The 25479-nt window shown below is 43.9% G+C and overlaps 1 protein-coding gene across 4 annotated transcripts in view; it reads right to left on the bottom strand.

Moving 5' to 3' along the window:
* Positions 1-25479, bottom strand: part of DHX40 (DEAH-box helicase 40) — a 118044-nt gene that overhangs the window by 73335 nt on the left and 19230 nt on the right. For all 4 annotated transcript variants that reach the window (XR_012241651.1, XM_073615272.1, XM_073615273.1 and 1 more), the window contains exons 4-10: positions 25044-25163; positions 14716-14946; positions 13643-13709; positions 11752-11883; positions 10457-10556; positions 493-579; positions 219-401 (exon numbers count right to left, since the gene is read on the bottom strand). Coding sequence is in view for 3 of the 4 variants with exons in the window: in XM_073615272.1 (XP_073471373.1) it covers positions 219-401; positions 493-579; positions 10457-10556; positions 11752-11883; positions 13643-13709; positions 14716-14946; positions 25044-25163 (920 nt within the window). In the remaining variant the exon portion in view is untranslated. The remainder of the gene's footprint in view (positions 1-218; positions 402-492; positions 580-10456; positions 10557-11751; positions 11884-13642; positions 13710-14715; positions 14947-25043; positions 25164-25479) is intronic.

The raw sequence follows: 25479 nt of genomic DNA on the forward strand, positions 1-25479 counted from the left end.
CAGGCTAGAGTTCCTTGATAAGATCATCACAGACATGCATATGTACATGCAGTAGCATTAGAGGGGGGTTATAACATAATAAACATATGTAGGACCTCAGGTTATCTTCACTATCTGCAACACAGCCCAAGTGCAGGTACTGCCCCTGCAACAACAGTAACACTACCACTGTTTTCTATAAAGTAGTAAAGACATAAAGTAAACATTTTGTGGAATACCTGATAACATCATTTACTTCCAGACATTTAAGGGTTAGAATGACAGATGTTAGACTGGTGCGTTTAATCTCAGGTATCATGTGATCTGGCATACATTTATCCCAGAACTCTTCACTGTAAATTCGGTAGCATTTTCCAGATGCCGTCCTGCCTGCTCTGCCCGCTCTCTGCACTGCTTCACTTCTTCAGGAAAAGGAATCAGAGCAAGAGTTACATATTTAGAGTGAAAAATGTCATTTACCCAACAGTATAGTCATTATATTCTGTTGCTTACTTTGAAATGGGAACTATTTCTAAAACATCAAGTCCAGCCCTGGGATTGTGGTTTAACTGCTTCACAAATCCACTGTCTATTACATACCTGAAAATAAATGGAAAAACTGTTAAGGTAAACAGCTGATAGGAAAAATAAATATTAAGCAAAAAAAAAAAAAAAGTTTATACGTGGGTTTCCTAGTTCCGGATATCCTTACCCTTTTTAAAGGGAAAGTATGTAATGTACTTTCAGTTAGCACATTTTTCTATTTAAATGGCAATATTTACTGTAGAGTATTTTTATTCGACTTATAGATTTTTACTTGCTTACTCTTTAATTTTCTTTTTGTATTAAATCTAAAGATTTGTAGAGTAGCCAGTAGAGGGTGCTTTATGTTAATTGCAAAGAGATCAGCCACACAGTATACATTTTTATCAGTGGGTCCGCAGACTCTCAGACTAGCAATGTGAGAAGGAACAGTAAAGTATGACAATTAGGGATTGGGGATGAGCGAATGTGTCTGGGTTTGGTTCCCATGGAAGAGGGGAAGGGGGTGTTTGGAAGTCTGAAAATTAGAAACTCAAACTAAACTCTATGGAAGCAAATCTTGATAATCAGTTTTGAACATTTTTAAAGCTAAAAGATAAGGGATGGTCAGAAAGAAAGAATAGGGAGCTGGAAACTGGCACAGGGTATATGTTCCAATGCAATACAAAAATTCCACAAAATACTGTACAGCAGAGACTTTAAGGGCGACATATGAAAATCATCAATTCTTTGAATTACATGTTTGGGAGGTACCTTAAAGTTTAATGTTGCATTATAGAAAAGTACGATTCTCAGACAGCATCTGCAACACTGTATTCTGGCATATTTTGGATATGTAAAATGTTTAAGTATTATGTTATTGCTTGGCTTATATATCACAGCAGTGCCCCAATCTGATTTATTACAACTTGAAAAAAAAGGTTTGTTTTATTATAGATATTTTTTGGCCGTGACACCTGTTTTTTTTTATCCAGCGGTAACAGGCATGACTTACAGCAAATGATCGAAATAGCAGCCATAACAGATCTAAAAGCTATTGGAAAGAAGCTAAAAGCTAAAGCCCGCAACTTCATACCAACTGGCCAAAAGCAAAATACAGTAGTTTCATAATACGGGGTTTGTAAGCTGCTTCTTCTCAGTACCACACTGTATTGTCTTAAAAGTTTAAATGTCAAAAAACAGAGTGCACAAATCCACAACCCCACATTCCTCAAACCTCTTCCTATCACCCTATCCCTTTATTTCAAAGGTATTCCAAAATAATCTTCAGGTGCGTGTTTGACAGAAATTGGCGAGTTTCAGGATAGTACACCAGCACATTAATAGGCAGCAAAATAAAAGAGAAAAAAGGCAGACTTTGTCTTGCAACAAAAATTGCAACAAAATGTGTGTTGTAGTACACAATTTGTATTGTCTCTTAGTGTATTTCAGATCTCAGATACAGATTCTGTTTTTTCTTTTTTCCCCAAATAATGTTAAGCAGTATTTAAGCAGCTTGGTTAGGCTGCAATATAAAAGGATGAGCTGAGGCTGTTCTTATATTGATACAAGTATTAGACCCCTTTCACACTGGGGCGGTTTGCAGGCGGTATTGCGCTAAAAATACCGCCTGCAAACCGCCCCTAAACAGCCTCCACTGTTTGTTCAGTGTGAAAGCCCGAGGGCTTTCACACTGAAGCGGTGCGCTGGCAGGACAGTGAAAAAAGTCCTGCAAACCGCTTCTTTGGAGCGGTGAAGGAGCGGTGTATTCACCGCTCCTAAACCGCTCCTGCCCATTGAAAACAATGGGACAGCGCGGCTATACCGCGGCTATAGCCGCGCTGTACGAGGGATTTTAACCCTTTTTCAGCCGCCAGCGGGGGTTAAAACCGCACCGCTAGCGGCCGAATACCGCTGCAAGAACGACGGTACAGCAGCGCTAAAAATAGCGCTGTTGTACCGCCGACGCCCCCACCGCCCCAGTGTGAAAGGGGCCTTAGAGTTTATTCGGGAGACCATAGCCACAATTATTGTACGGTGGCTGGTCAGTACATTAGCAGCTTAATTGGGCTGCAATGTAAGAGGGAGATATGAAGCAATTTTAATCCTTAACTAAAATTGAAAAAATTATTTGAAATAATCACAAATATTGTACAGCTGCCTTACAGTGTGCAAGGAGCTTTTTTGGACCACAATGTAGGAGGGAGAGACAAAGCAAGTTTTAACTTGAAAGAGACAGAGTGTACCATATCAGACAATAGCCATACATATTTTGTACAGTGGCTGGACAGTACGTTAGCAGCTTGATAAGGCCACAATGTGAGAGAGGGAGATGCAAGGTTTGTTTTATCCTAAAATAAAAATTAGAATATATTAATTCAGAAGGCAAAAGCCACAGAAATTGTACAGTGGCTGACCGGTATGTAAGCAGCTTGGTTAGGCCACATTGTAAGAGGAAGTGAAAATACAAGCTTTATCTTGAAATAAATATTAGAATGTATTATTTCAGAAACAATAGCTATACATAATGTACAGTGGCTGAACAAATAAAGTTTACTTAGTAGAGAGCCTTTCCTTCTTCTTGAATTGAAGTTTGCCCTAAAAGCTTCAAGTGGGGAGCTTGAAGCGGTCTAAATGCTTTGTGCAAACTTGCTAAGCAAGGCATGATAATTTCCAGAAGCGTGAAAATGCAGCTAGAAAAGTCATAAATCCTTATATGGATATCTGCTCCAAACAAGTGACTCAAGGTATTGAAGTCATGGAATCAGTATGAAAGCAAACAGAGTAGCATATTTATTAGCAGTAGCATAAACACAAAATGGCCAGCAATGGCAGCCTCAGTACAGGTTTTCGTTTAATAAGTAAGCACAAATGAAGCTGCAACAGCCCCTGCAAGTGAAATCTGCTACTGTGGTGAAACCATCTGCATATGATGACACCACATATAATGATGTCATTATAACTGAAAGATCAATCTTTAGTAAATGCTACCCAAACCAGATGTCTGTATTGGGTGCTATTTACAAAAGACAGATCTTTCAGTGGAATGCATCAATATTCAGCTTATTTAAAAAAAAAATTAAAAAAAAATAAAAAAATAAATAAGTTGTGTGTCACACATATTCTCTAAAGTCATAACGAAGTGTCACTCCCTCCCAGCTGAGACTCATTAAATTAGGTTCTCAATTTACTTTATATTGGGTAAGCAGAACACCATTATACAGTTAGATAACAGAGTAGTCAGTAGAGATGAGCCGAACACCCCCCGGTTCGCACCAGACCCTGCGAACGGACCGAAAGTTTGCGCAAACTTTAGAACCCCATTAAAGTCTATGGGACTCGAACGATCAAAATCAAAAGTGCTAATTTTAAAGGCTAATATGCATGGTATTGTCCTAAAAAGGGTTTGGGGACCCGGGGCCATTTTTTCGGGAGCAGTGATTTTAATGATGCTTAAAGTGAAAAAAAGCAAAATATTCTTTTAAATATCGTACCTGGGGGGTGTCTATAGTATGCCTGTAAAGTGGCGCGTGTTTCCCGTGCTTAGAACAGTCCCTACACAAAATGAAATTTTTAAAGGAATAAAAGTCATTTAAAACTGCTTGCGGCTTTAATGTAATGTCGGGTCCCAGCAATATGGATGAAAATCAGTGAGACAAACGGCATGGGTACCCCTCCCCCCAGTCAATTACCAGGCCCTTTGGGTCTTGTATGGATATTAAGGGGAACCCCGCACCCAAATTAAAAAAAGGAAAGGCGTGGGGCCCCCCATGCCCTATATACTCTGAACAGCAGTATACAGGTGGTGCAAGCAAGACAGGGACTGTAGGTTTGTTGTTAAGTAGAATCTGTTTGTAATTTTAAACTGATACATTTTTAAAGTGTAGCTCCAGCCAAAGAATCTTTTTTACGCTTTTTGGAAAACATAGGGAAGGGTTATCACCCCTGTAACATTTGTTTTGCTGTCTGTGCACCTCTTCAGAAGATTTCACCTCACTTTCTGTCCCAATGACAAATGTTTTTTGAAAATTTGGGGTTTTTAGCGAAACAAGGATTGGTGATAAAGCATCAGTGGCGAGGAGACATGTTTTTCCCATATTAACTCTTACAGGAGAGAATTTCCCTTCCTAGAGGTAGATTTCATCTCACTTCCTGTTGTCTCCTTCCGTTTGCAAGTAGGAGTCGTTTGTAAGTTGGATGTTTGAAAGTAGGGGCCTGCCCTATATACTCTGCAGAAATTGAGGCTTTAGGTGTTGGTGTTGCCACAACACTGTAAGCCCTCACAGTTACTCTTGATGGGCGCAGGAACGGGCCCTGCTGTGAAATATTAGATTAAGAATTGTAATTACATGCCTTTGTTGAAAAGGGGCAGAAAAATTGGGCCTTGGGCACTGGTGCTGGTGCCACAACACTGCAACCCCTCACAGATACTCTAGTTGAGCACAGCAATGAACCCTCCTGCAAAATATTGCATCAAAAATTGTAATTACACGCCCCTGTTAAACAGGGGCTGAAAAATTGGGCCTTACCCACTGGTGGCGGCACCCAGAACCAAAAATGTTCTTACAAGCTATCAGCATGATCATTGAGGAAGAAGAGGATAATCACTCAGCATAACAGGATAGTCACTCAGCATCAGCATAGGTAGTCTTGAAGGGATCTGACATTTCAAAAAAAATTATTCGGTTACATTAGCATCAGGTGCCTGGTAGCTGGTGGTGACCCAAGACTGATTCATTTTTATGAAGGTCAGTCGATCGACGGAGTCGGTGGACAGGCGCACCACCCTGTGATCGGTTACAAAGCCTCCAGCAGCACTGAATGTGCGTTCCGAAAGAACACTGGATGCAGGACAGGCCAGTAGCTCAATTGCATACTGTGCAAGCTCTGACTATCCTCAAGACCCAGTAACCCAGAGTATTTTCGTTGGGAAAGGTGTCCAAGTCAGATCTTGCCCCTAGGTATTCCTGCACCATGTAAAACAGATGCTGGCGATGGTTGCTGGAACCGATCATACCTTGGGGCTGCGGACTAAAAAAACTGACCGTAGCCTCAGCAACACTTTGTCCAGGACCAGGAGTTTGTAACCTCCCAGTCTCTGGGAACGCGTTGCACAGACCTTTTTACAAGGCCTCCCGAAGATGTTTCATCCTCTGCTCCCTCTGCGATGGCAAGATAAGGTCCGCAACCTTACCCTTGTAACGTGGATCAAGGAGGGTTGCCAGCCAGTATTGATCCCTCTCCTTGATACCACGAATACGAGGATCCTTCCGCAGGCTTTGCAGGATCAGGGAGGCCATGCAGCGTAGGTTTGCTGAGGCATTCGGTCCGGAGTCGTTTGGGTCACTAAGGATGACACCTCCTCCCAGCCACGTACAAGTCCATGGGCTTCTTGGGACTGTAAATGATCCCTTGAAGACTGCTGCTGATGCTGAGTGCCAGGCTCCACCTCCATGCTGACACAATCCTCCTCCTCCTCTTCCTGTGTGATCGGCGGGCACACAGGAATACTGTCTGGATAAAGGGGGCCTTGAGAGGTAAAGGAAGTCCTCCTCTTCCTCCCTCTGTTGTGCCTCAAGTACCCTGTCCATTATTCCATGCAGCGTATGCTCTAACAGGTGGACAAGAGGTACAGTGTCACTGATGCATGCACTGTCACTGCTCACCATCCTTGTGGCCTCCTCAAATGGTGACAGGACAGTGCATGCATCCCTGATCATAGCCCACTGGCGTGGGGAAAAAAAAACAAGGTCCCCTGACCCTGTCCTGGTGCCATAGACGCATAGGTACTCATTGATGGCCCTCTGCTGCGTGTGCAGCCGCTGCAGCATGGCCAACGTTGAGTTCCACCTGTTGGGCATGTCACAGATTAGGCGGTTCTTGGGCAGGTCAAATTCCTTTTGGAGGTCAGCCAGCCGAGCACTGGCATTATATGACCTTCGGAAAGGCACACAGACTTTCCTTGCCTGCCTCAGGACATCCTGTAAGCCCGGGTACCTGCCCAAGAACCGCTGACCACCAAGTTAAGGACGTGAGCCAAACAGGGCACATGGGTCATTTGTCCCTGTTGGAGGGTGGACAGGAGGTGGGTGCCATTGTCACAAACCACCATACCTGCCTTAAGCTGGAGTGGCATCAACCACCTCTGAACCTGCCCCGCAGGGCTGACAGAATCTCTGCCCCAGTGTGGCTCCTTATCCCCCAAGCACACCAGCTCAAGCACCGCATGGCATCTTTTTGCCTGCGTGCTTGCGTAGCCCCTTGAACGCCTACGGAGCACCACTGGTTCCGAGGACAAATCGGCACAGGAAGAAGCCATGGAGGAAGAAGAAGAGGAGGGGGTGGAGGAGAGAGGTGTGGCAGAATCAGCACTAGTAGAATTTTGGAGACGTGGTGGCGGAACAACCTCCAACACTACTGCACCCTGTCCTGCATCCTTCCCAGCTGCCAGAAGAGTCACCCAGTGCGCGGTGAAAGATAGGTAACGTCCCTGTCCATGCCTGCTGGACCATCAGCGGTAATATGCACTTTACCGCTGACCGCCTTGTCCAGCAAGGCCAAGACATTGCCTTCCACATGCCGGTAGAGAGCAGGAATCGCCTTCCATGAGAAAAAGTGGCGTTTGGGAACCTGCCACTGAGGAACCGCACATTCCACAAACTCACGGAAGGGGGCAGAGCAACTGAAAAGGCAGCAGTTGAAGTGCTAGCAATTTAGCCAAGCTAGCATTCAACCGTTGGGCATGTGGATGGCTGGGAGCGAACTTCTTTCAGCGGTGCAGCAGCTGGGGCAGGGAAATTTGCCTGGTACAATCTGACGTTGGTGTACCAATAGCACATTGCCCCCAAGTACTTGGCTGTGACACACCTAATTCTACACCTTCATTCCTCAGTGCAGGTCTCAGAGAGGACTGAAGGTATAGTGGGGTTGGAGATCCCAGCTGATGAGGAGCAAGGAGAGGTCCTCTTTGTTCTTTGGTGTGGGTCTTTTAGGTATGCTTGCCAACGAACTGCATGGCAGGTCGACATATGTCTGGTCAAGCATATGGTGCCCAAGCGGGTGATGTTTTGGCCACACGAGATACGCTTGAGACATATGTTGCAAATAGCAGTGGTGGGATCTGATGCACTCATCTCAAAAAAATGACCACACCAAAGAACTTTTGGAATAATGCGCAGAGACAGCAGCGCCCTGCACATGCGGAGCTCTGCGGTGTGATGCAGTCGACGTGCTGCCCTTAAGCTGGCCCCTAAAGGGCATCCTGCCTCGTTGGTGATGTGCCTCCTCCTCCTCCTAGGCACCCACGTGGAGTCAGTGACCTCATCATCCCCTCCCTCCTCATCACTGGAGCAAAGCTGGCAGTATGCTGCAGCTGGAGGAACATGACTGCCAGATTGCTGTCCTTCTTGGGCACCCACCCTCTCTGGGCTCACGTTACGGTCTTCCTCTAGCTGGGTACCATCTCATCAGAGCCTTCAAAACGCTGGGCATCCTCCTGGAGCATGTACCCAACACTGTGGTCAAACAGTTTGGGGGACTCCTCAGGACGACATGGTGGGGCTAGCGAAGGAGTGACTGATGCCATTGAGCCAAGGGAAGAGGCCGCGTTGGCAGCTGCTTTGCCAGACAAAGTACCCTGAGCCTGGGTGAGAGAGGATGGCTTTGTTATCCACTCTACCAAGTCTTCCGCATGTTGCGGCTCAACACGGCCAGCTGCCGAAAAAAAGGGCAAGCATGCCCCACGGCCACATGCTGATGAGGATGCACCGTCTCCACAACCAGCACTGTTGCCTCTAGACACAGAGCCTGCTTGCCCTCTTTTATTGGCTTGTGACTGTCTGCCTCTCCTTGTTGGCCTTCCAGACATACTAATGGCTTGCAGTGAGATGTAGCTGCACAAAGCTGAGATGTGTATATATATATATATATATATATATATATATTTTGATACTGCAGCTAGCAGAATCAACTGCCTGCCTGTAGTATTATTAATATGAGAACACCAGCAATTGTCTTTAGGTAGCTTTAGGTGCACACTGTGCAGAGGACACAGTACACTAACTGTAAATACTGTAGCTGCCTGCCTGTGGTATTAATAGGAGCAGAACACCACCAATTTTATACAGGTAGCTTTAGGTGCACACTATGCAGAGGACACAGTACAATAACTGTAAATACTGTAGCTGCCTTCCTGTGGTATTAATAGGAGCAGAACAACAGCAACTGTCTTCAGGTAGCTTTAGGTGCACACTGTGCAGAGGACGCACTACACTAACTTGTAAATACTGAGGCTGCCTGCGGTACTAATAGGATTAGAAGAACACCACTAATTTTCTTCAGGTAGCTTTAGGTGAACACTGTGCAGAGGACGCACTACACTAACTTGTAAATACTGCAGCTGCCTGCAGTACTAATAGGATTAGAAGAACACCACCAATTTTTTTCAGGTAGCTTTAGGTACACACTGTGCAGAGTACGCACTACACGAACTTGTAAATACTACAGCTGCCTGCGGTACTAATAGGATCAGAAGAACACCACCAATTTTCTTCAGGTAGCTTTAGGTGCACACTGTGCAGAGGATGCATTACACTAACTGTAAATACTGTAGCTAATGGGACTAATAGGATCAGAAGAACACCAGCAATTTTCTTCAGGTAGCTGTAAATACTGTAAAAACACCTGCCTGTCGGTAGGAAGAGAATAACAGGAACAGATCTAGCTAAACTGAATACAGTGTATATAACACCTAGGATGTGTGTGTATGTATGTGTGTATATATATTAATTATATATATACACACACACACATACACAATACACTGTAAGTGCAGCTAACTGATTCGCCTGCCTACCCTATCTAACTTAAATCAAATGACACTGTCTCTCTCTCTCTCTCAACGCCGGAACACACTACACAGGGCCGACGTGCAGGCGGCCTTATATAGTGTGGGGCGTGTACTAAACCCTCTGAGCCATAATTGGCCAAAGCCATCCTGGCTTTGGCTAACTACAGCTCTTTGTACAGATGTGATTGGCCAAGCATGTGGGTCATAGTGCATGCTTGGCCAATCATCAGCCAGCAATGCACTGCGATTCCGCAGTGAATTATGGGCCGTTATGCGCCACTCAAATTTGGTGCGAACGGCCCATATCGTTCGTAATTCAACGAACGGTCGAACATGCGATGTTTGAGTCAAACATGGGTTTGACTCGAACTCAAAGCTCATCCCTAGTAGTCAGTAAGGAACTTCTGTTATAGAGATCTCACTACAGAATTTCCTAAAAGATTTAACAAGCCAGTATGATTCTGTCTGCTAGTAACCACAAAAAACGGAAATAGTTGTGTGTGGAGTTCAATTACTAACCGGACTACCTAGTTAACCAACAACTACAAGCAGCAGAATATTCTGGAAACCAAGAACAGCTTTATAGATATACATTAAAGTGTAAGTTCACTATTTCACAAAAAAAAAAAAAAAAAGAAAAAAAAAGTTTCTCTAAAGCCCCGAATGTCAGGAGACAACGGGTGGTTAAAGAAAAAAAAAAAAAAACGGCCGACATTCGGCCTGTGTGTTTATCCGCCTGTGCGTCAGAAGGCGGATGTTCACCGGCTTCTGTCGGAGGTGCATGCTTGAAAACCAGCATCCGACCGACTCCCGTTCAGCACTCTTAACCAATGGCAGAGAGCGCTGATCAGAGTGTTTTAGCGGGGGGGCTGTCCCCCAGTCAGAACACAACAGCTCAGCGGGGGAGATTACTGAACTAACCTCGCATGGTTACTGCAGTGACTCCGACTGGAGCTGACAGTTTTTTTGGGAGTGTCCATATGATGTGTGCTATGAGCAAGTCCACACCTTTTATGAAATGTACTGTCTCTCTGCAGGGCCATCACATTGTAAAATGTACATATAATGGGAAACATCAAACGACTAAAACAATATAAAAGTCTGCACCTTATTCCTTCAATGGTCACAGATGTTGCAGCAATATTTGTGGCTACTACACATTTTCTGATCCCTTTAGGGGGAGGGATAAATATTCTTTTTTGCTGATCTGGAAAACAAATATAAAACAATCACTATATTTTTTATTTCAGCAAATATATTACTGCCAACACTGAGAAGTACTGACAATGCACATGGGCACAGAACAGACAATAGCATAGTCAATTAAAAATATCATGCAAGTCTGCCCATAAAACTAAACAGAACATGCCAATGAAGTTTTAATAACATACTAGAATAAAATATTAGACAAAATATCTAAAAGAACCTCTCCTTTAAAAGAAATCGGTTTTAAAAAATATATACTGATCCAAACCCTTCAATAGTTACTACGTGAAACAAAAACACCGAACAGATCTAACCCCACTCTTACCTTCTATTTGGCATGCTTCTTTCAGGCCAGTAACTCAAAGGCTACTTCCACACAGGGGCCAGTGGGCGTCGGCGGTAAAGCAGCGCTATTTTTAGCGCCGCTTTACCTGCGCTATTCGGCCGCTAGCGGGGTGGATATAACCCCCGCTACCAGCCAAAAAAGGGCTAAAACTGCCTGCAAATCGCCGCTGCAGTGGCGGGTTGGTGGCGCTGCCATTGTTTTCAATGGGCAGGGGCGCTTTAGGAGACAGGAGAGGCTCTTTACAGGCGCTATGCAGGTGCTATTTTGAGGGCTGTAGCGCCTGTAAAGCGCCTCAGTTTGAAAGTAGCCTAAAGTGTTGAAGGAGGACAACAAAGTACTTTTCTAAAGAGGCGCTAGGAAAGGCAAGTCATGCATTTTTCCTAGTTTGTGTCCTTTAAATTACTAAATCGAATGCTCAGGGTTGTACATACAATAGTATTCAGTTTAAGAAATTGATTACTGGAATACAATGATTATTATTACATTAATGCCTTTAAAAATAGCGCAGTGGTGTAGTGGGTAGCACTCTTGCCTAGCAGGAAAAAGGGTCACTGGTTCGAATCCCAACCACAACACTACCTCCTGGAGTTTGCATGTTCTCCCTGTGCCTGCGTGGGTTTCCTCCCACACTCCAAAGACAAATGCTGGTAGGTTAATTGGCTTCTGTCTAAATTGGCCCTAGTATATATGAGTGTGAGTTAGGGACCTTAGATTGTAAGCTCCTTGAGGGTAGTGACTGATGTGAATGTACAATGTATATGTAAAGCGCTGCGTAAACTTACAGCGCTATACAAGTACCTTAATTATAATAATAATAATGATAATAACAAAGTTAACAAAAGCATGTTACCTGTAGCCATAGAGCCATACAATGGCAAAATTAGCAGGCCTTCCACTGAAGAGTCATAAACATCATGGCGATAGTCAATCAGTTCAGCCTTTTCAAATAGCATGTCACAAGCCTTCTCAATCTCCGATTGGCCTAAAATGGGGCACAAATATTGTAACTGCAATAAAACGATATAAGAGCTACTGAAAGATGACAATGAGACAGGGGGTACAGCAACTTTAGGATCCCATTTACACTAGATGTGGTAGTGTGCGCTAAAAAAAAATTACACCATGCAGTACTTTTTTCAGTAGAGTGGGTTAGTTACATTGGGAACCACTGCATTGCAAAGCTGCTGTGGTGAATAGAACTCTATGGAAACATCACTCCTGACATTTCAGTAAAGTTCTGTGAAAAAAATAAAAATAAACAGTGCGATGTGCTGCTATCGACATATCAGCATTGTGTCACACAGTGCATGCTTAAAGTGCCAAACTAGAATTTTTTTTTTTTTAGTTTTCACACAATGGAACAACCTAGAATCTCTGTAAGGTTTGTATTGCTGCCCTTGTCTGCTTTGGGGAGATTACCTATCACTTCCTGCTGCGTCATCAAAACAGTCATCACACTTTTGTTACCAATCATGTGATAAATCATATATACAGATATATTTAACCACTTCGCATCCAGGCCATTTCTGACACTTCGCTCCTACATGTCAAAAATCATAATTTCTTTGCTATAAAATGACATAGAACCCCCAAACATTATATATGTTTTTTTAGCAGAGACCCTAGAGAATACAATGGCGGTCATTGCAACTTTTTATCTTGCACGGTATTTGCGCAGCAATTTTTCAAACGCGTTTTTTAAAAAAAAAAACAGTTTCATGCTTTAAAAAAAACAAAACAGCAAAGTTAGCCAAATTTTTTTGCATTGTGTGAAAGATGAAGTTACGCTGAGTAAATAGATACCTAACATGTCACGCTTCAAAATTGCACACGCTCGTGGAATGGCGCCAAACTTTGGTACTTAAAAATCCCCATAGGCGACGCTTTAAAATTTTTTACTGGTTACATGTTTTGAGTTACAGAGGAGGTCCAGGGCCAAAATTATTGCTCTCGCTCTAACGTTCGCGGCGATACCTCACATGTGTGGTTTGAACACCATTTTCATATGTGGGCGGGACTTACGTATGCGTTCGCTTCTGCGTGCGAGCTCACGGGGACAGGGGCTCTTTAAAAAAATTTTTTTTTTATTGTTAATTTTACTTAAAAATTTTTATTTTGACACTTTAAAAAATTTTTTTTTTTTTTGATCACTTTTATTCCTATTACAAGGAATGTAAACATCCCTTGTAATAGGAATATGACACGATCAGTCCTCTTTACAGTGAGATATGGGGTCAATAAGACCCCACATGTCACCTCTAGGCTGGGAAGCCTAAAATTAAAAAAAATAAAATAAAACGATCGCCGCTTCACAGCCGAAGCGGCGCCATTTTTTTGAATGCAGAGGCCGACGTCATAACATCGCGCCCGGCCTCCAAACGATCGTAGAGACTCCAGCGACCATCTGGTCCGCCGGAAATCTCTATGGTGAACATCCGGCACCGGCGGATCCGCTATCCGACTCACCGATCGCTGAGGTGAGTCGGTAGAAGCACCGGAGGGCGGCGGGGGGGGACGTCCCCTCTTGCCGCCCGTAAGAACGATCAAGCAGCGGAACAGCCGCTATGATCGTCCTTATGGTGTACGGAATCGCCGGCTGAAAATGCCGGTGTCTGAATGATGTCTGTAGCCTCAGGCATCATTCAGATATAAGCCCCGAAAGTCGAGGCCGTCATATGACGGCCTCCAGATGCCAAGCGGTTAAACACATGCAATTTTGTCCTTCTTTTTAATCATCTTACCTGTAAGAAAAACAAGAATGTCCCCAGCAGGTTCATTTAAATGCGTCTGTATTGTGATTTTTACAGTCTAGAAAAAACAAAAAATTACCGTAATACAATATTTCTGGACACAAAAAATTTCCAGTAATCAAAGCAGATGTAAACCCTAGCTGAATAGATTTTATTTTGCTAAAGCACTGTTAAAAAAAAAAACCTGTGCATTTTTTAAATAAAATGTTTGTTTTAACTTTATTCCTTTGTTGTAAATCAATGCTACTGATCTCTTTCAAACTCTTTGTAGTCACTTCCTGTCTACATCTATGTCCAATGCCCTGTACACACGATAGGATTTTCCGATGGAAAATGTGTGATAGGACCTTGTCGGAAATTCCGACCGTGTGTAGGCTCCATCACACACTTTCCATAGGAATTTCCGACACACAAAGTTTGAGAGCTTGCTATAAAATTTTCTGACAACAAAATCCGTTGTCGGAAATTCCGATCGCGTGTACACAAATCCGACGCATGCTCAGAATAAATTAAGATGAAAGCACTGCCCCGTTTATAGTCCCGGGGTACGTGTTTTACGTCACCGCGCTCAGAACGATCGGATTTTCCGACAACTTTGTGTGACTGTGTGTATGCAAGACAAGTTTCAGCCAACATCCGTCGGAAAAAAATCCATGGATTTTGTTGTCGGAATGTCCGATCAATGTCCGACCGTGTGTACAGGGCATAAGAGTAGGTCTCCTGTTGGTGACAAAAGCGGACAATGGCTGCATGTGTGCTGAAACTGCCACTTAGTCTCCATCAGAAGCCCATATAGTAAAAACACAGACAAACCACGGGACACAGCACCATCACTCTCTAACAGGGAGGGCCTGAATAATGGACCACCCTCATAGATGGATCACTATTTTAATTAAAGCTGCAGACTTAAAATTTTAAAAAATTATAAAGATTTTATTGACTTGGTTCATAAAAGGGTATCATACACTGGATTTTTTGTCACTGTACTGTGCATGCTGAACTAGATCGCTTTCAAATATATCTAGTGTTTATTTTAAGTTATGTTGAAGTGCTGAATCACACACCTCTGCAATGTACGCAGTGTTGTCCTTGTCTCGTGGGCCGATAAGGTTAAGGAATTTCTCTTTAATTGGAAAGACTTTTCCTGGAATTGTGACTACTGGGCAGTTATTGAAAAACTCAGAAAGTCGTTCAATATCCAATGTGGCAGACATCACAATAACTTTGAGGGGGTACTTCCTTTTTGAAGGATCCTTTGATAGGAACTGTTTTCTTAGTAGACCAAACAATATATCCTTGAAAAAACAAAAAAACAAAAACACGTCATCACTTTCAACGTGATTTATAAAATGAAAGCATATAAGAATTCTATCATCATGCAAAGCAAATATCTTATTTGACATATTGTGACAGGTTTTATAGCTCAGTGATGGTACAAAACAGTGAGTTTACTCCACGCCACTTTTATTTAAAAGAAGATCAAAAGCTCATACAGGTATGTCTTCCCATACCGGGGGTTCTCACCATCAATATGAACAAAACATAACATTCAGCCTCCTGGTTCTGTTGCAGCTTTACTGCTCCGAGTAGTACCTCTTGGTCCTCCTGACCATTAGTACTTTTGGTCCTCCTGACCATCAAACACATCCCAGTGTTCATGCAAAGATGTTGCACCCCAGCTCTGTGTCTTTCCTTGTAGCTTCCCAGCTGCTTTGTCCCTCATGGACTCTAAGGCTCGGGCCTTTGTTTGTCCTGACCTGGACACCATGGTGCATAGGATTACCTCTCACAGCTCCTGTCACACACTGACCCCCTCAGGAGGGTGGGGTTCTGAGCTCTAACTCTGCCTCTCATATGAAGCCAGCACACACCTGTGCCATTAGAGTGCTGGCTTCTTACAAAACCTGGCATAAACCACCATTTTAAACAGTTGCACAGACTTGCCCTGCCACAATATGCATATATAGTATATAGTGTACAGATGTGTTCTAAAGCACCGGTTCTAGTCAAAATAATAGCCAAAGTGTAAAGTTTACAAGAAATTATGGTATATTTTCTGTCTGCAATATGTTTATCATTTTAACAAAATATAGAATTTTTATACATTCATTTGGATCAGAATTCAGGACAAAACATTATATGTAACAGGTTGTATAACGTGTACATAGTATGTTATATTAAGACATAGAGGAAGATCAACATAGTATAAGGCACTGAAAACCCTGTACCCCGAACTACAAACAGCCTGGTAGGGGTAGGCATGATCCAAACACCTCTCAAGCCCTAAATGGGTGAGTCCACTAACAGCACTTTCTTACATTTGCTAAAGATGTCTAACAACTGAAGAAAAAAAAAATATCTGTGATCCAAATTACATAGGAGGATGACATCAAGAAACAAAATAAAAAAAAGGGGAAGGAGGGGGAAAGAAGAAAGAATAAGAAGAGAGAAGAATAGAAGAATACAGGCAGGAAGTGGAAGCGTGTACTAAGAAAAATAAAAAATTCAAGAGCTTGCTCCTCCCGTGTCAGATCCCACTGCCCCGACACCCCCACATATTTTATACCGGAGATTGCGAATAGCTTAGCCAAGGATTTCAGACCTTTTAAAATCTAAACTGCTTTTTCTAAGGCTACTGACTAGCTTCTCATGGGGAATTATCCAAAAAAATAGGATTTTTTAAAACAGCTTACCTGTAAAATCCTTTTCTTTCGAAGGACATCACGGGACACAGAGCCACAGTAATTACTGATGGGTTATATAGGTATCACTGGTGATTGGACACTGGCACACCCTATCAGGAAGTTCAACCCCCTATATAATCCCTCCCCCTTGCAGGGATACCTCAGTTTTGTAGCCAAGCAATATAGTGTATTAGAAGAGGGGCGGGACCTCTGTGTCCCGTGATGTCCTTCGAAAGAAAAGGATTTTACAGGTAAGCTGTTTTAAAAAATCCTATTTTCTTTCTCGAACATCACGGGACACAGAGCCACAGTAATTACTGATGGGATGTCCCAGAGCAATGCTACCTGAGGGGGGGGAACCACGACCAAGTAGGGTGCAATCAGACCTGAGGACCCTGTACCGCTGCCTGCAGCACACTACGCCCAAAGGCGATATCCTCATGCCTTCTCACATCCACCTGATAGAATCTGGTGAATGTATGAACTGAAGACCAGGTTGCGGCCTTGCAGATTTGAGCCATAGAGGCCCGGTGATGCACTGCCCAAGAAGCACCAATAGCCCTTGTGGAATGTGCCCTGATCTGAAACGGAGGAATCTTCTGTTTCAAACCGTAAGCTTGAATGATCAACTGTCGAATCCATTTAGAAATGGTAGCTTTTGACGCTGCCTGTCCTCTATTGGGACCCTCTGGCAGCACAAACAAAACATCCGTCTTGCGGATCTGAGTAGTTGCCCCTAGATAGGTCTTAACTGCTCTTACTACATCCAACGAATGTAGAGATCTCTCTTCCGGAGAACAGGGATCTGGAAAAAAGGAAGGTAGAACAATGTCTTGGTTTAAATGAAAATCAGAAACCACCTTCGGTAAAAAACTAGGATGAGGGCGTAGTACCACTCTATCCTTGTGTATAATCAAATAAGGCTCCTTACAGGAAAGAGCTGCTAATTCTGATACTCTTCTAGCAGAAGAGATGGCCACCAGAAAAATTAATTTCCTTGTCAACAAGACCAAAGGAATCTGACTTATTGGTTCAAAAGGCTGTTTCTGTAACACAGCCAGGACCAAATTCAAGTCCCAGGGGTTTAGGGGCGCTTTAACCGGAGGATTAAGACGCATCACCCCCTGCATAAAGTTTCGGACCAAAGAATGCGAAGCAAGTGGCCGCTGAAATAATACTGATAAAGCAGAAACCTGGCCCTTAATGGTACTCAAGGCCAGCTTCATCTCTAATCCCATCTGTAGAAAATCAAGGATTCTACCTATGACATATTTCCTGGGATGCCAACCTCTGGATTCACACCAGGTTATATAAGCCTTCCAGACTCTATGATAAATCATCCTGGAAGCTGGCTTCCTTGCATTAATCAAGGTAGATATGACAGGACCTGAGAGCCCACGACTCTTCAGAACGTGGGTCTCAATAGCCAAACCGTCAAATTTAGCGTTTGTAAGGCAGGATGGAACACTGGACCTTGAGATAACAGGTCTGGGCGTACCGGTAGGGTCCACGGGGAACCCACCGTCATCCTTACTATTTCTGCATACCAAGTCCTTCTGGGCCAAGCGGGGGCCACCAGAAGTACCGACTTCCTTTCCTGCCTGATCCTGCGAAGGAGTCGTGGTAGTAGCAGAATAGGCGGTAATGCGTAAATCAGTGAGAACCGATGCCACGGAATCACCAACGCATCCGTCCCGCATGCAAGAGGATCTTTTGTCCTTGCCACAAATCTGTCTATCTTTTTGTTGAATTGGGATGCAAAGAGATCTACATCTGGAACCCCCCATCTTTGGCATATGGCCCAAAAGACGTCGGGATGCAGAGACCATTCCCCTGGAAGTAACTGCTGGCGACTTAGATAGTCCGCCTGCCAATTTTCTATTCCCGGGATGAAAACTGCCTATATGCATGGCACATGCATCTCTGCCCAGACTAAGATCTGGTTCACCTCTTTTTGAGCAGCTCGGCTCCGGGTGCCTCCCTGATGATTGACATAAGCCACTGCTGTGGCATTGTCGGACTGGATCCTGACCGTACAACCCTGTAGCCTGATAGTCCAGGCTTTTAGAGCTAGATGTATCGCCCGGATCTCCAGAATGTTGACGGGTAAGGTCCTCTCTGTCTTGGACCATACCCCTTGGACCGCAGCCTGTTCCAGAACTGCTCCCCAACCTGACAGACTGGCATCTGTTTTTACCACCGTCCAGGTAACTGGTAGAAAGGATTTCCCCTTCTGCAGGTTTTCGGGTATGAGCCACCAATTGAGGCTCTGACGCACCGCATGCGACAGGTGCATCGGAAAGTCTAATGCCTGAACCTTCTTGTTCCAGGTCGACAGAATACTGTGTTGCAGCATTCTTGAGTGAAACTGAGCATAGGGAACTGCTTCGAATGAAGACACCATCTTCCCTAGTAGCCTCATACAAAGGCGGACTGAGGGACCCTTCTTGGTCCTTACTGTCAGAATCAGCTCTCTCAAAGCAGTGATCTTTGCCTGGGGTAGAAATATCTTCTCCTGGCTTGTATCTATAATCAGACCTAAATACTCCAGTCTTCTTACTGGTTTTAGGAAAGACTTTTCTAAGTTGAGGATCCAACCCAGGTGTTCTAGATACCTGACCGTGGTCCTCAAGTTTCCCTTCAAAGAGGCTACCGACCGGTCTATCAAGAGCAGGTCGTCTAGGTATGCTATGACAGCTATACCCTGAGCCCTTAATCTGGCCAGAGGAGGAGCCAAGATCTTTGTGAACACTCGAGGTGCAGTGGCTATCCGGAAAGGCAGAGCCACAAACTGGAAATGGCGCCCTCCTACCTCGAAGCGCAGAAACTTCTGATGAGCAGGAAAAATGGGCACATGCAGATATGCATCTCTGATGTCTATTGATGCCAGAAATTCTCCTCCCTGCAGGGTGGGAACTACTGTTCGAATTGATTCCATGCGGAAGGATTGAATCCTTAGGAATCGGTTCAGATCCCTTAAGTCCAGAATGGGCCTGACATCCCCATTTGGCTTTTGGACCGTAAAAAGGTTGGAATAGAAGCCCAATCCCTGGTCCTTTGCGGGAACTATCATAATGACCCCCTGCGACAAAAGTCGCTCTAACGCTAGAAGGAGCGACTGCTTCTTTTCTGGGTCTCTGGGAACATTTGATCTGAGGAACCGAGGAGAGGGGAATTCCTGAAACTCCAGCTTGTACCCTAAGGTTACCGTGGAGATTACCCATCTGTCCTGGAAGTCCTCCTGCCAGAGCTCTGAGAACTGTCGCAGTCTTCCCCCCCACTCGAGTGAGCGGGGGCGCCCCCTCATGCAGAGGTCTTAGTGTTTTGCCTAGTAGGCTTCTTTCCCCAGGACTTCTTTTGTCCCTGGGGTTGACTCTTGTCTCTGGACCCCGATGGAGGCGGCCGTCGAGACTGCCTGGAGGCTGAAGCCCCCGGCGCTGGGGAAAGAGTCCGTTTGAAAGAGGGACGCTTACTCTTCTTCTTGACAGGTAAGAGAGTGCTTTTCCCACAAGAGATTCTCTTGATATAGTTATCCAAGTCCTCTCCAAACAACCTTGCACCACGAAATGGAAACCCAGCCAGTAGCTTCTTACATGGTGCTTCGGCTGACCAATTTTTCAACCATAGGATTCTACGTATATGCACCAACCCCAGTGAAAGACGGGAGGTTTGCACGATAGAATCTCTAATGGCGTCAACCACAAAGCATAAGGCCGCTGGAAGGTTAGCAAACCCCTGGGCCTGCTGTTCAGGTAATACTTTGATGACCTGCTTAACATGGTCTCTTAAGTATTGACAGACTCCAATCGCTGCTACTGCAGGTTGGGCCACTGTTCCTGCTAAGGAGAAAACATCCTTCAATAGGGATTCCATCCTTTTATCTACAGGATCCCTGAGCATCTGAGCATTGTCTACAGGACAAGTCAGGCTATTATTTACGGAGGAAATGGCGGCATCAATAGCCGGTATTCCCCACATTTTAATAAACTTTTCTTCCATCGGATAAAGTGTTGAAAACTTTCTCGGTGGAAAAAAACGTTTGTCTGGGTGATCCCACTCAGAATAAATAAGCTTTTCAAGTAAAGTATGAACAGGAAAAGCATGTGCTGCTTGGAAAGGTTTCAGTGACCCCAAAGCAGAAGAGGATTCTTTAGCAGTTTCAGGTATGGGCAACTTAAATGTGGAGCGGACCAATCCAGTGAGGATCTGCACTAAGACTTTCTCCTCTTGGGAAGTCGCAGAGGGTCCCTCTCCACCTGAATCCTCCGAAGAGGAATCATCCATCCCATCCCGATCCTCTGAAAGGGATTCATCTCCTTTATCCCAGAGCTCCTCTGTCTGAGGCGTTTTCTTCCACTGAGTGAAGACGTAATCACGGCCATTAATCTTTCCTCTAGACCATTAATGGTTGAGGAAAAAACCTCTTGTGTAATATATACAGGGGCTGAAGTGCCAGAAGCAGGTGTAGCCCCTGACCCCGATGGCTCTCCCTGGCTAGCCGTCCCTGGCCCATCTTTAGGGGGGGAGGATGCTGCCGACAGGGGGCCCACAGAACCTGAACGAGATCCCCTAGTGTCTCTGGTTCCTGGGGTGCTTGAACCTCTTCTACCCATAGTGCAAAGCAACAAGGTGTGAGGTATACAAATGAACACTGCCCGCTGAGCGATGTAGTCTGGCTAAAAGCCTTGCTACCCAATGCTCAGTCTGGTGTTACTTCAGTAAATGCTGCCTAGGAGAATGCCTGTGTCCCACCTTACATGCGACCGTCAGCTCTGTGGATCTCAGAAGGCTGAGTGCACCTGTACAGAGTGCCTTTAATAGCCTGCAGCTGGCCTGAGTGGGAGTCTAAGCACTCTGTGCTGACGTCCCGCCCCCTCCTCTACCGCTCCCCCCCTCGAGTTTTGAAAAAAACGAGCGCTTCCCGCGCTGCCGACTCTCCTGTCATGCTTCCGGAGAAAGGCTGGGGATGGGGGGGGGGGGGGGGGGGGGTGGAGGGAGGGAGGCTGGTAACAAGATCTGCCTGAACGGCTATCTTGAGAGATGGTGGCCATTAGGCCGCAGAGCCCGGGTGGTATAACCACTTTCTAGACCCCTGTGGCCCCTCTCTAGCCTGGGGGGGAACATTCAAACATGAGAAATCCCCCTTTCCACCTTACCTGTTTGCAGCCTGCTTGAGACGCTGGGACATAAACAGCGATTACAACACCTGAGACAGAGTCAGCATGTGTAGGTTTGTGCTCTTGGCAGCCCCCGGTGGTCACAATAGGCATAGCATGCATTTACCTTAAAGGAGAAAAGCCACTAGAACTCAAAAATTCTGTGGAATCTCCTCTTACCTTATCCAGCCGCAGGGTGCTGTTTACACAGACCCAATCTTCACCTCTCACGGTGGGCTCCGTTTGAAAAAACCGTCAGAGACTGGGGCCCCCATCAGTAGGGGGATCCAACAGTTCTGGGACCGTAAAGCACCTCGCCAGAAATTAGGAAGTTTAAAGCCATTTTCTGATCTGCGGGGTCCAGCTCTCTAAAAAGAGAAGCATTACGGGTAAAACCTCGTTTCTTCGGACACGAGGCCCGGGTACCATTCAATTCGGCCATGAAAAGACACTTTGAATGGATCCGGTTCGCCTGTCTTGCCCCAGTATAGGATCTTAGGATATTCCCTTTGGAGCTCAGCACAGGACATCTTTACACATCCATCACCTAAGACACTGGCGTAAAAACTGAGGTATCCCTGCAAGGGGGAGGGATTATATAGGGGGTTGAACTTCCTGATAGGGTGTGCCAGTGTCCAATCACCAGTGATACCTATATAACCCATCAGTAATTACTGTGGCTCTGTGTCCCGTGATGTTCGAGAAAGAAATTTTATTTTTTATGGAGGCTATATGAACAATCAGTGTTTTCCATGCTCTAGTAATTGACATTTTTGCTGCTAAATACATCAAAAAGAATAAGATCTGCCTAGGTCTAAGAATATCCATGATGGGTTCATTTAAAAGTGCTGTTCTCACATTTGTAGGTACATTGATATTGGTCACTGAGTATATACATACGTACATACGTACATACAGGACCTTGTAATTTGCCTCAATTAAGGTAGTTAATAACGCCTTTGTAAATCCTGTCTGTCATAGAGCCAAATCCTCATCTGACATTTCTATACTCAAATCTTCCACCAACACCAAATGATGAGGTAATTTAGCAGGTTACGTTTGAAGGAGTCGGTACAATGCCAATATGTCTCTCATGCATCTGTTTTCAAATAAAGTTCTAGTAGTGATGTCATCTCTTTGTTGTTTAAGAGTGTGTAGAAAAGCAGGAAAGCATCTCAAGCATTTGAAGGAAGTAATTGGGATGCCTGATCCCACTGTCTAAAATAACTGTTCAATTTGGTATAGGACCTTGTTCAAACCCCATGTAAAGTGTTGTGGGGAAAGCCCTGGTAGGAAAAAGGGGTTGTTAATAAGAGGGGCTCCTGGTATGCATGTAGATTTAAAAAGGGGTTATTTTTCAAATGGAATCCCATAGGTAGAGGAAATGAGAGGGTGAGGCACAGTATAGCTCTGTGATGTTTAGATGGGAGCCACATGAGGTCTATAGGGTGTGGGAGTCCGTCTTGCGATTCTAATTGGATCCAGTCCGGTTTATAGAAGGTGCAGTAAATTTGTGAGTTAGGTCAATTTTGCCACTCTGTAATATCTCAGAAGGTGGGGTACACCCAAACCTCCAGAAGATTTGGAGGCATAGAACGTTTTGTGGGCCACTCTACAGCCACCAGACCCCCAGATTTATTTCAATATACAAATCTGGAAATTCTTTAAGTGTGAGGAATGGATAGGGATGGGTAAAGCCTGAAAGCAGTACTGTACAATATTCTGGGCAACAGAATAATTTTGATAGTGGCTATTCTGCCCATCCATAAGAGGGAATATGATGACCGTGTCCTCCTCCAAGGAAGGCCCCATAAAAAGATATGTAGTTTGGTCAGTAAAGAGATGTTATCTCTGAAGTTTAGAAACTATGGTATATTTTCAGTGGGTACAGCTTTTGTTGAAGTAAATTTTTACATGACTTTCCCAGTACTTGCTTGCTGTTCAATTTTTGATACTGTATTCCACAAAGCGCTCCATCTGTTATGCATACATTGCCAAAATTTTTATTTTTAAAATTAGTAGGGAAGGGTTAAAACCCTGCAAAGTTATTTTTTGCTGTCTGTGTACTATTGGGGAAGCTTCCCTTTACTACCTGCCCCAAAACGCAACAGGAAGTTAAAACAAATTTTCCAAAGTGAAGGGAATTCCTCACTAAGCTGTCCCTGGAATAGGTGTCCCTATTGGAAAATGTCCCCTTACCTTTTGTTCTATTAACAACGCCAAAATTTTGGATTTCCCCTCATGTTCTTTCTTGGTTAGAATGATTACAAAGGACAAACAGAGAGGAGAACCTTCCCAGTGAGACACAGACAGCAATAAAAACTTGACTGAGATCTAACCCTTCTCCATTCTATCCAAATACACCAACAAGGCATTGCCTACATATACATTTTAAATATCAGAGCTTTTAGTAGCTCAGGTACTAGACTTTTAAATGGCAGTACTTAGGAGCAAAAGAATGAAACCTTTAGACCTGGCTTGGGCAGAAGTCTAGTCTGTGTTCACAAACTAGGCCTGGAATGCTAAGCTTCTCTAATTCTAGGAATTCAAATTTAGATTGCTTTATTAATCCCAAGGGAAATTATTGGAAGTTGTTTTAAAGGCTATTAAAAGTAGATAAGGTACCATATTGTACTTAAAGCGGGGTTCCACCCAAATTTTGAACATTATCTCTATGCATTCTCTTCCTTGCCTAGATGCTGACATGCTGTGTAAAAAAATTTAAATCGCCATAATTACCTTTTTTTTTTTCTAATCTTCTTTGCACTTCCTGATTTTCCTCCCATGGGAGTAGGCGTGTTTCTAGCCTCTCCCAGACCTCCCACAGTCCCTGGGAGCTAGTCTTAGGCTTCCCAGCATGCATTGTGCAACAGCGTCATCACAACATCTCTGCTCCCAGCATTCACCGCATCCAGGAAATACATGCTTGTGGGCTTCAAATGCCCACAATGAAGATGGAAACCGCCTTCAGTGAATTTTATAAGTTATTCTTTACAACGAAATCGGACACAGGCTTACTTATTACACAGAACATGTGAGTAGATAATCATGAGAAGAAAAGTTTGTGAATGAACTCCAAAAAAAAAAAAAACGATAGATAGGTGGACCCCCGCTTTAAGAAGCATTGTTATCTTTACACTTTTGTAGGACCCGACAATTTTACTTGCTGTGACAAGCTAAGTTAGCATTATAAAAAAGCCCTATTATGGGAGTAACACATTAGACTGAATAGTTCGGGCAGGTGGATGTAACTTTTATATCTTAAACAAATGTATACATGGAGTTCATTTTGAATTTCTTTTTTTTTATGGTATGTACTACTACTACTACTACTACTACTAAAAATAAAGCCTACATACCATGAGCAAATACAGAGGCTTACATATACATGCATATTTACAACTGTAAAAAGAATCAAGGTTTTTAGAAGAGTAACTTTTTTCAGAGCACATACACGTTTATTATTTTATGGTACCTCAAACCATATAAACAGAAAAAGTACTGGACATAAAAACAAATTCAGCTATCTGGTTAATGTGGACATATACTTACAGTACTTAAACTTCGTTCATGAGCTTCATCCAAAACAATTGTACTGAATTTTAGGAGATCAGGGTCTGTCAGAGTGTGCCGCAATAAACACCCATCAGTCAGGTACATAATGTCAGTTTTCTATAGTATATAAAATGGTTTACAGTGTTACAATGTATGCAGTCACTTCACACATTTGTACAGCATCCTTTGTTGTTTGATTGAGTAAATTCTACAGTAAACCTATATGGCAATCAACACAATGTGCTATAATATGCTGCTAATTGCAGCTCTCTTTCTACCATGTAGCTCTGTTGAGCTTGGAAATGTATGAGACATTAGAGTAACAAAGAATTAAGCTGGCCATACATGGATCGAAATTCGGCCAGTTCCTGCTGCCGCTCTCGTTCATGAGAATTATATCTATTAATCAACATCTCATGGACTGGCTTGTTGG

Source organism: Aquarana catesbeiana, linkage group LG02 (assembly GCF_042186555.1).
Source record: "Aquarana catesbeiana isolate 2022-GZ linkage group LG02, ASM4218655v1, whole genome shotgun sequence".
NCBI classification, from domain to species: Eukaryota; Metazoa; Chordata; class Amphibia; order Anura; family Ranidae; genus Aquarana; species Aquarana catesbeiana.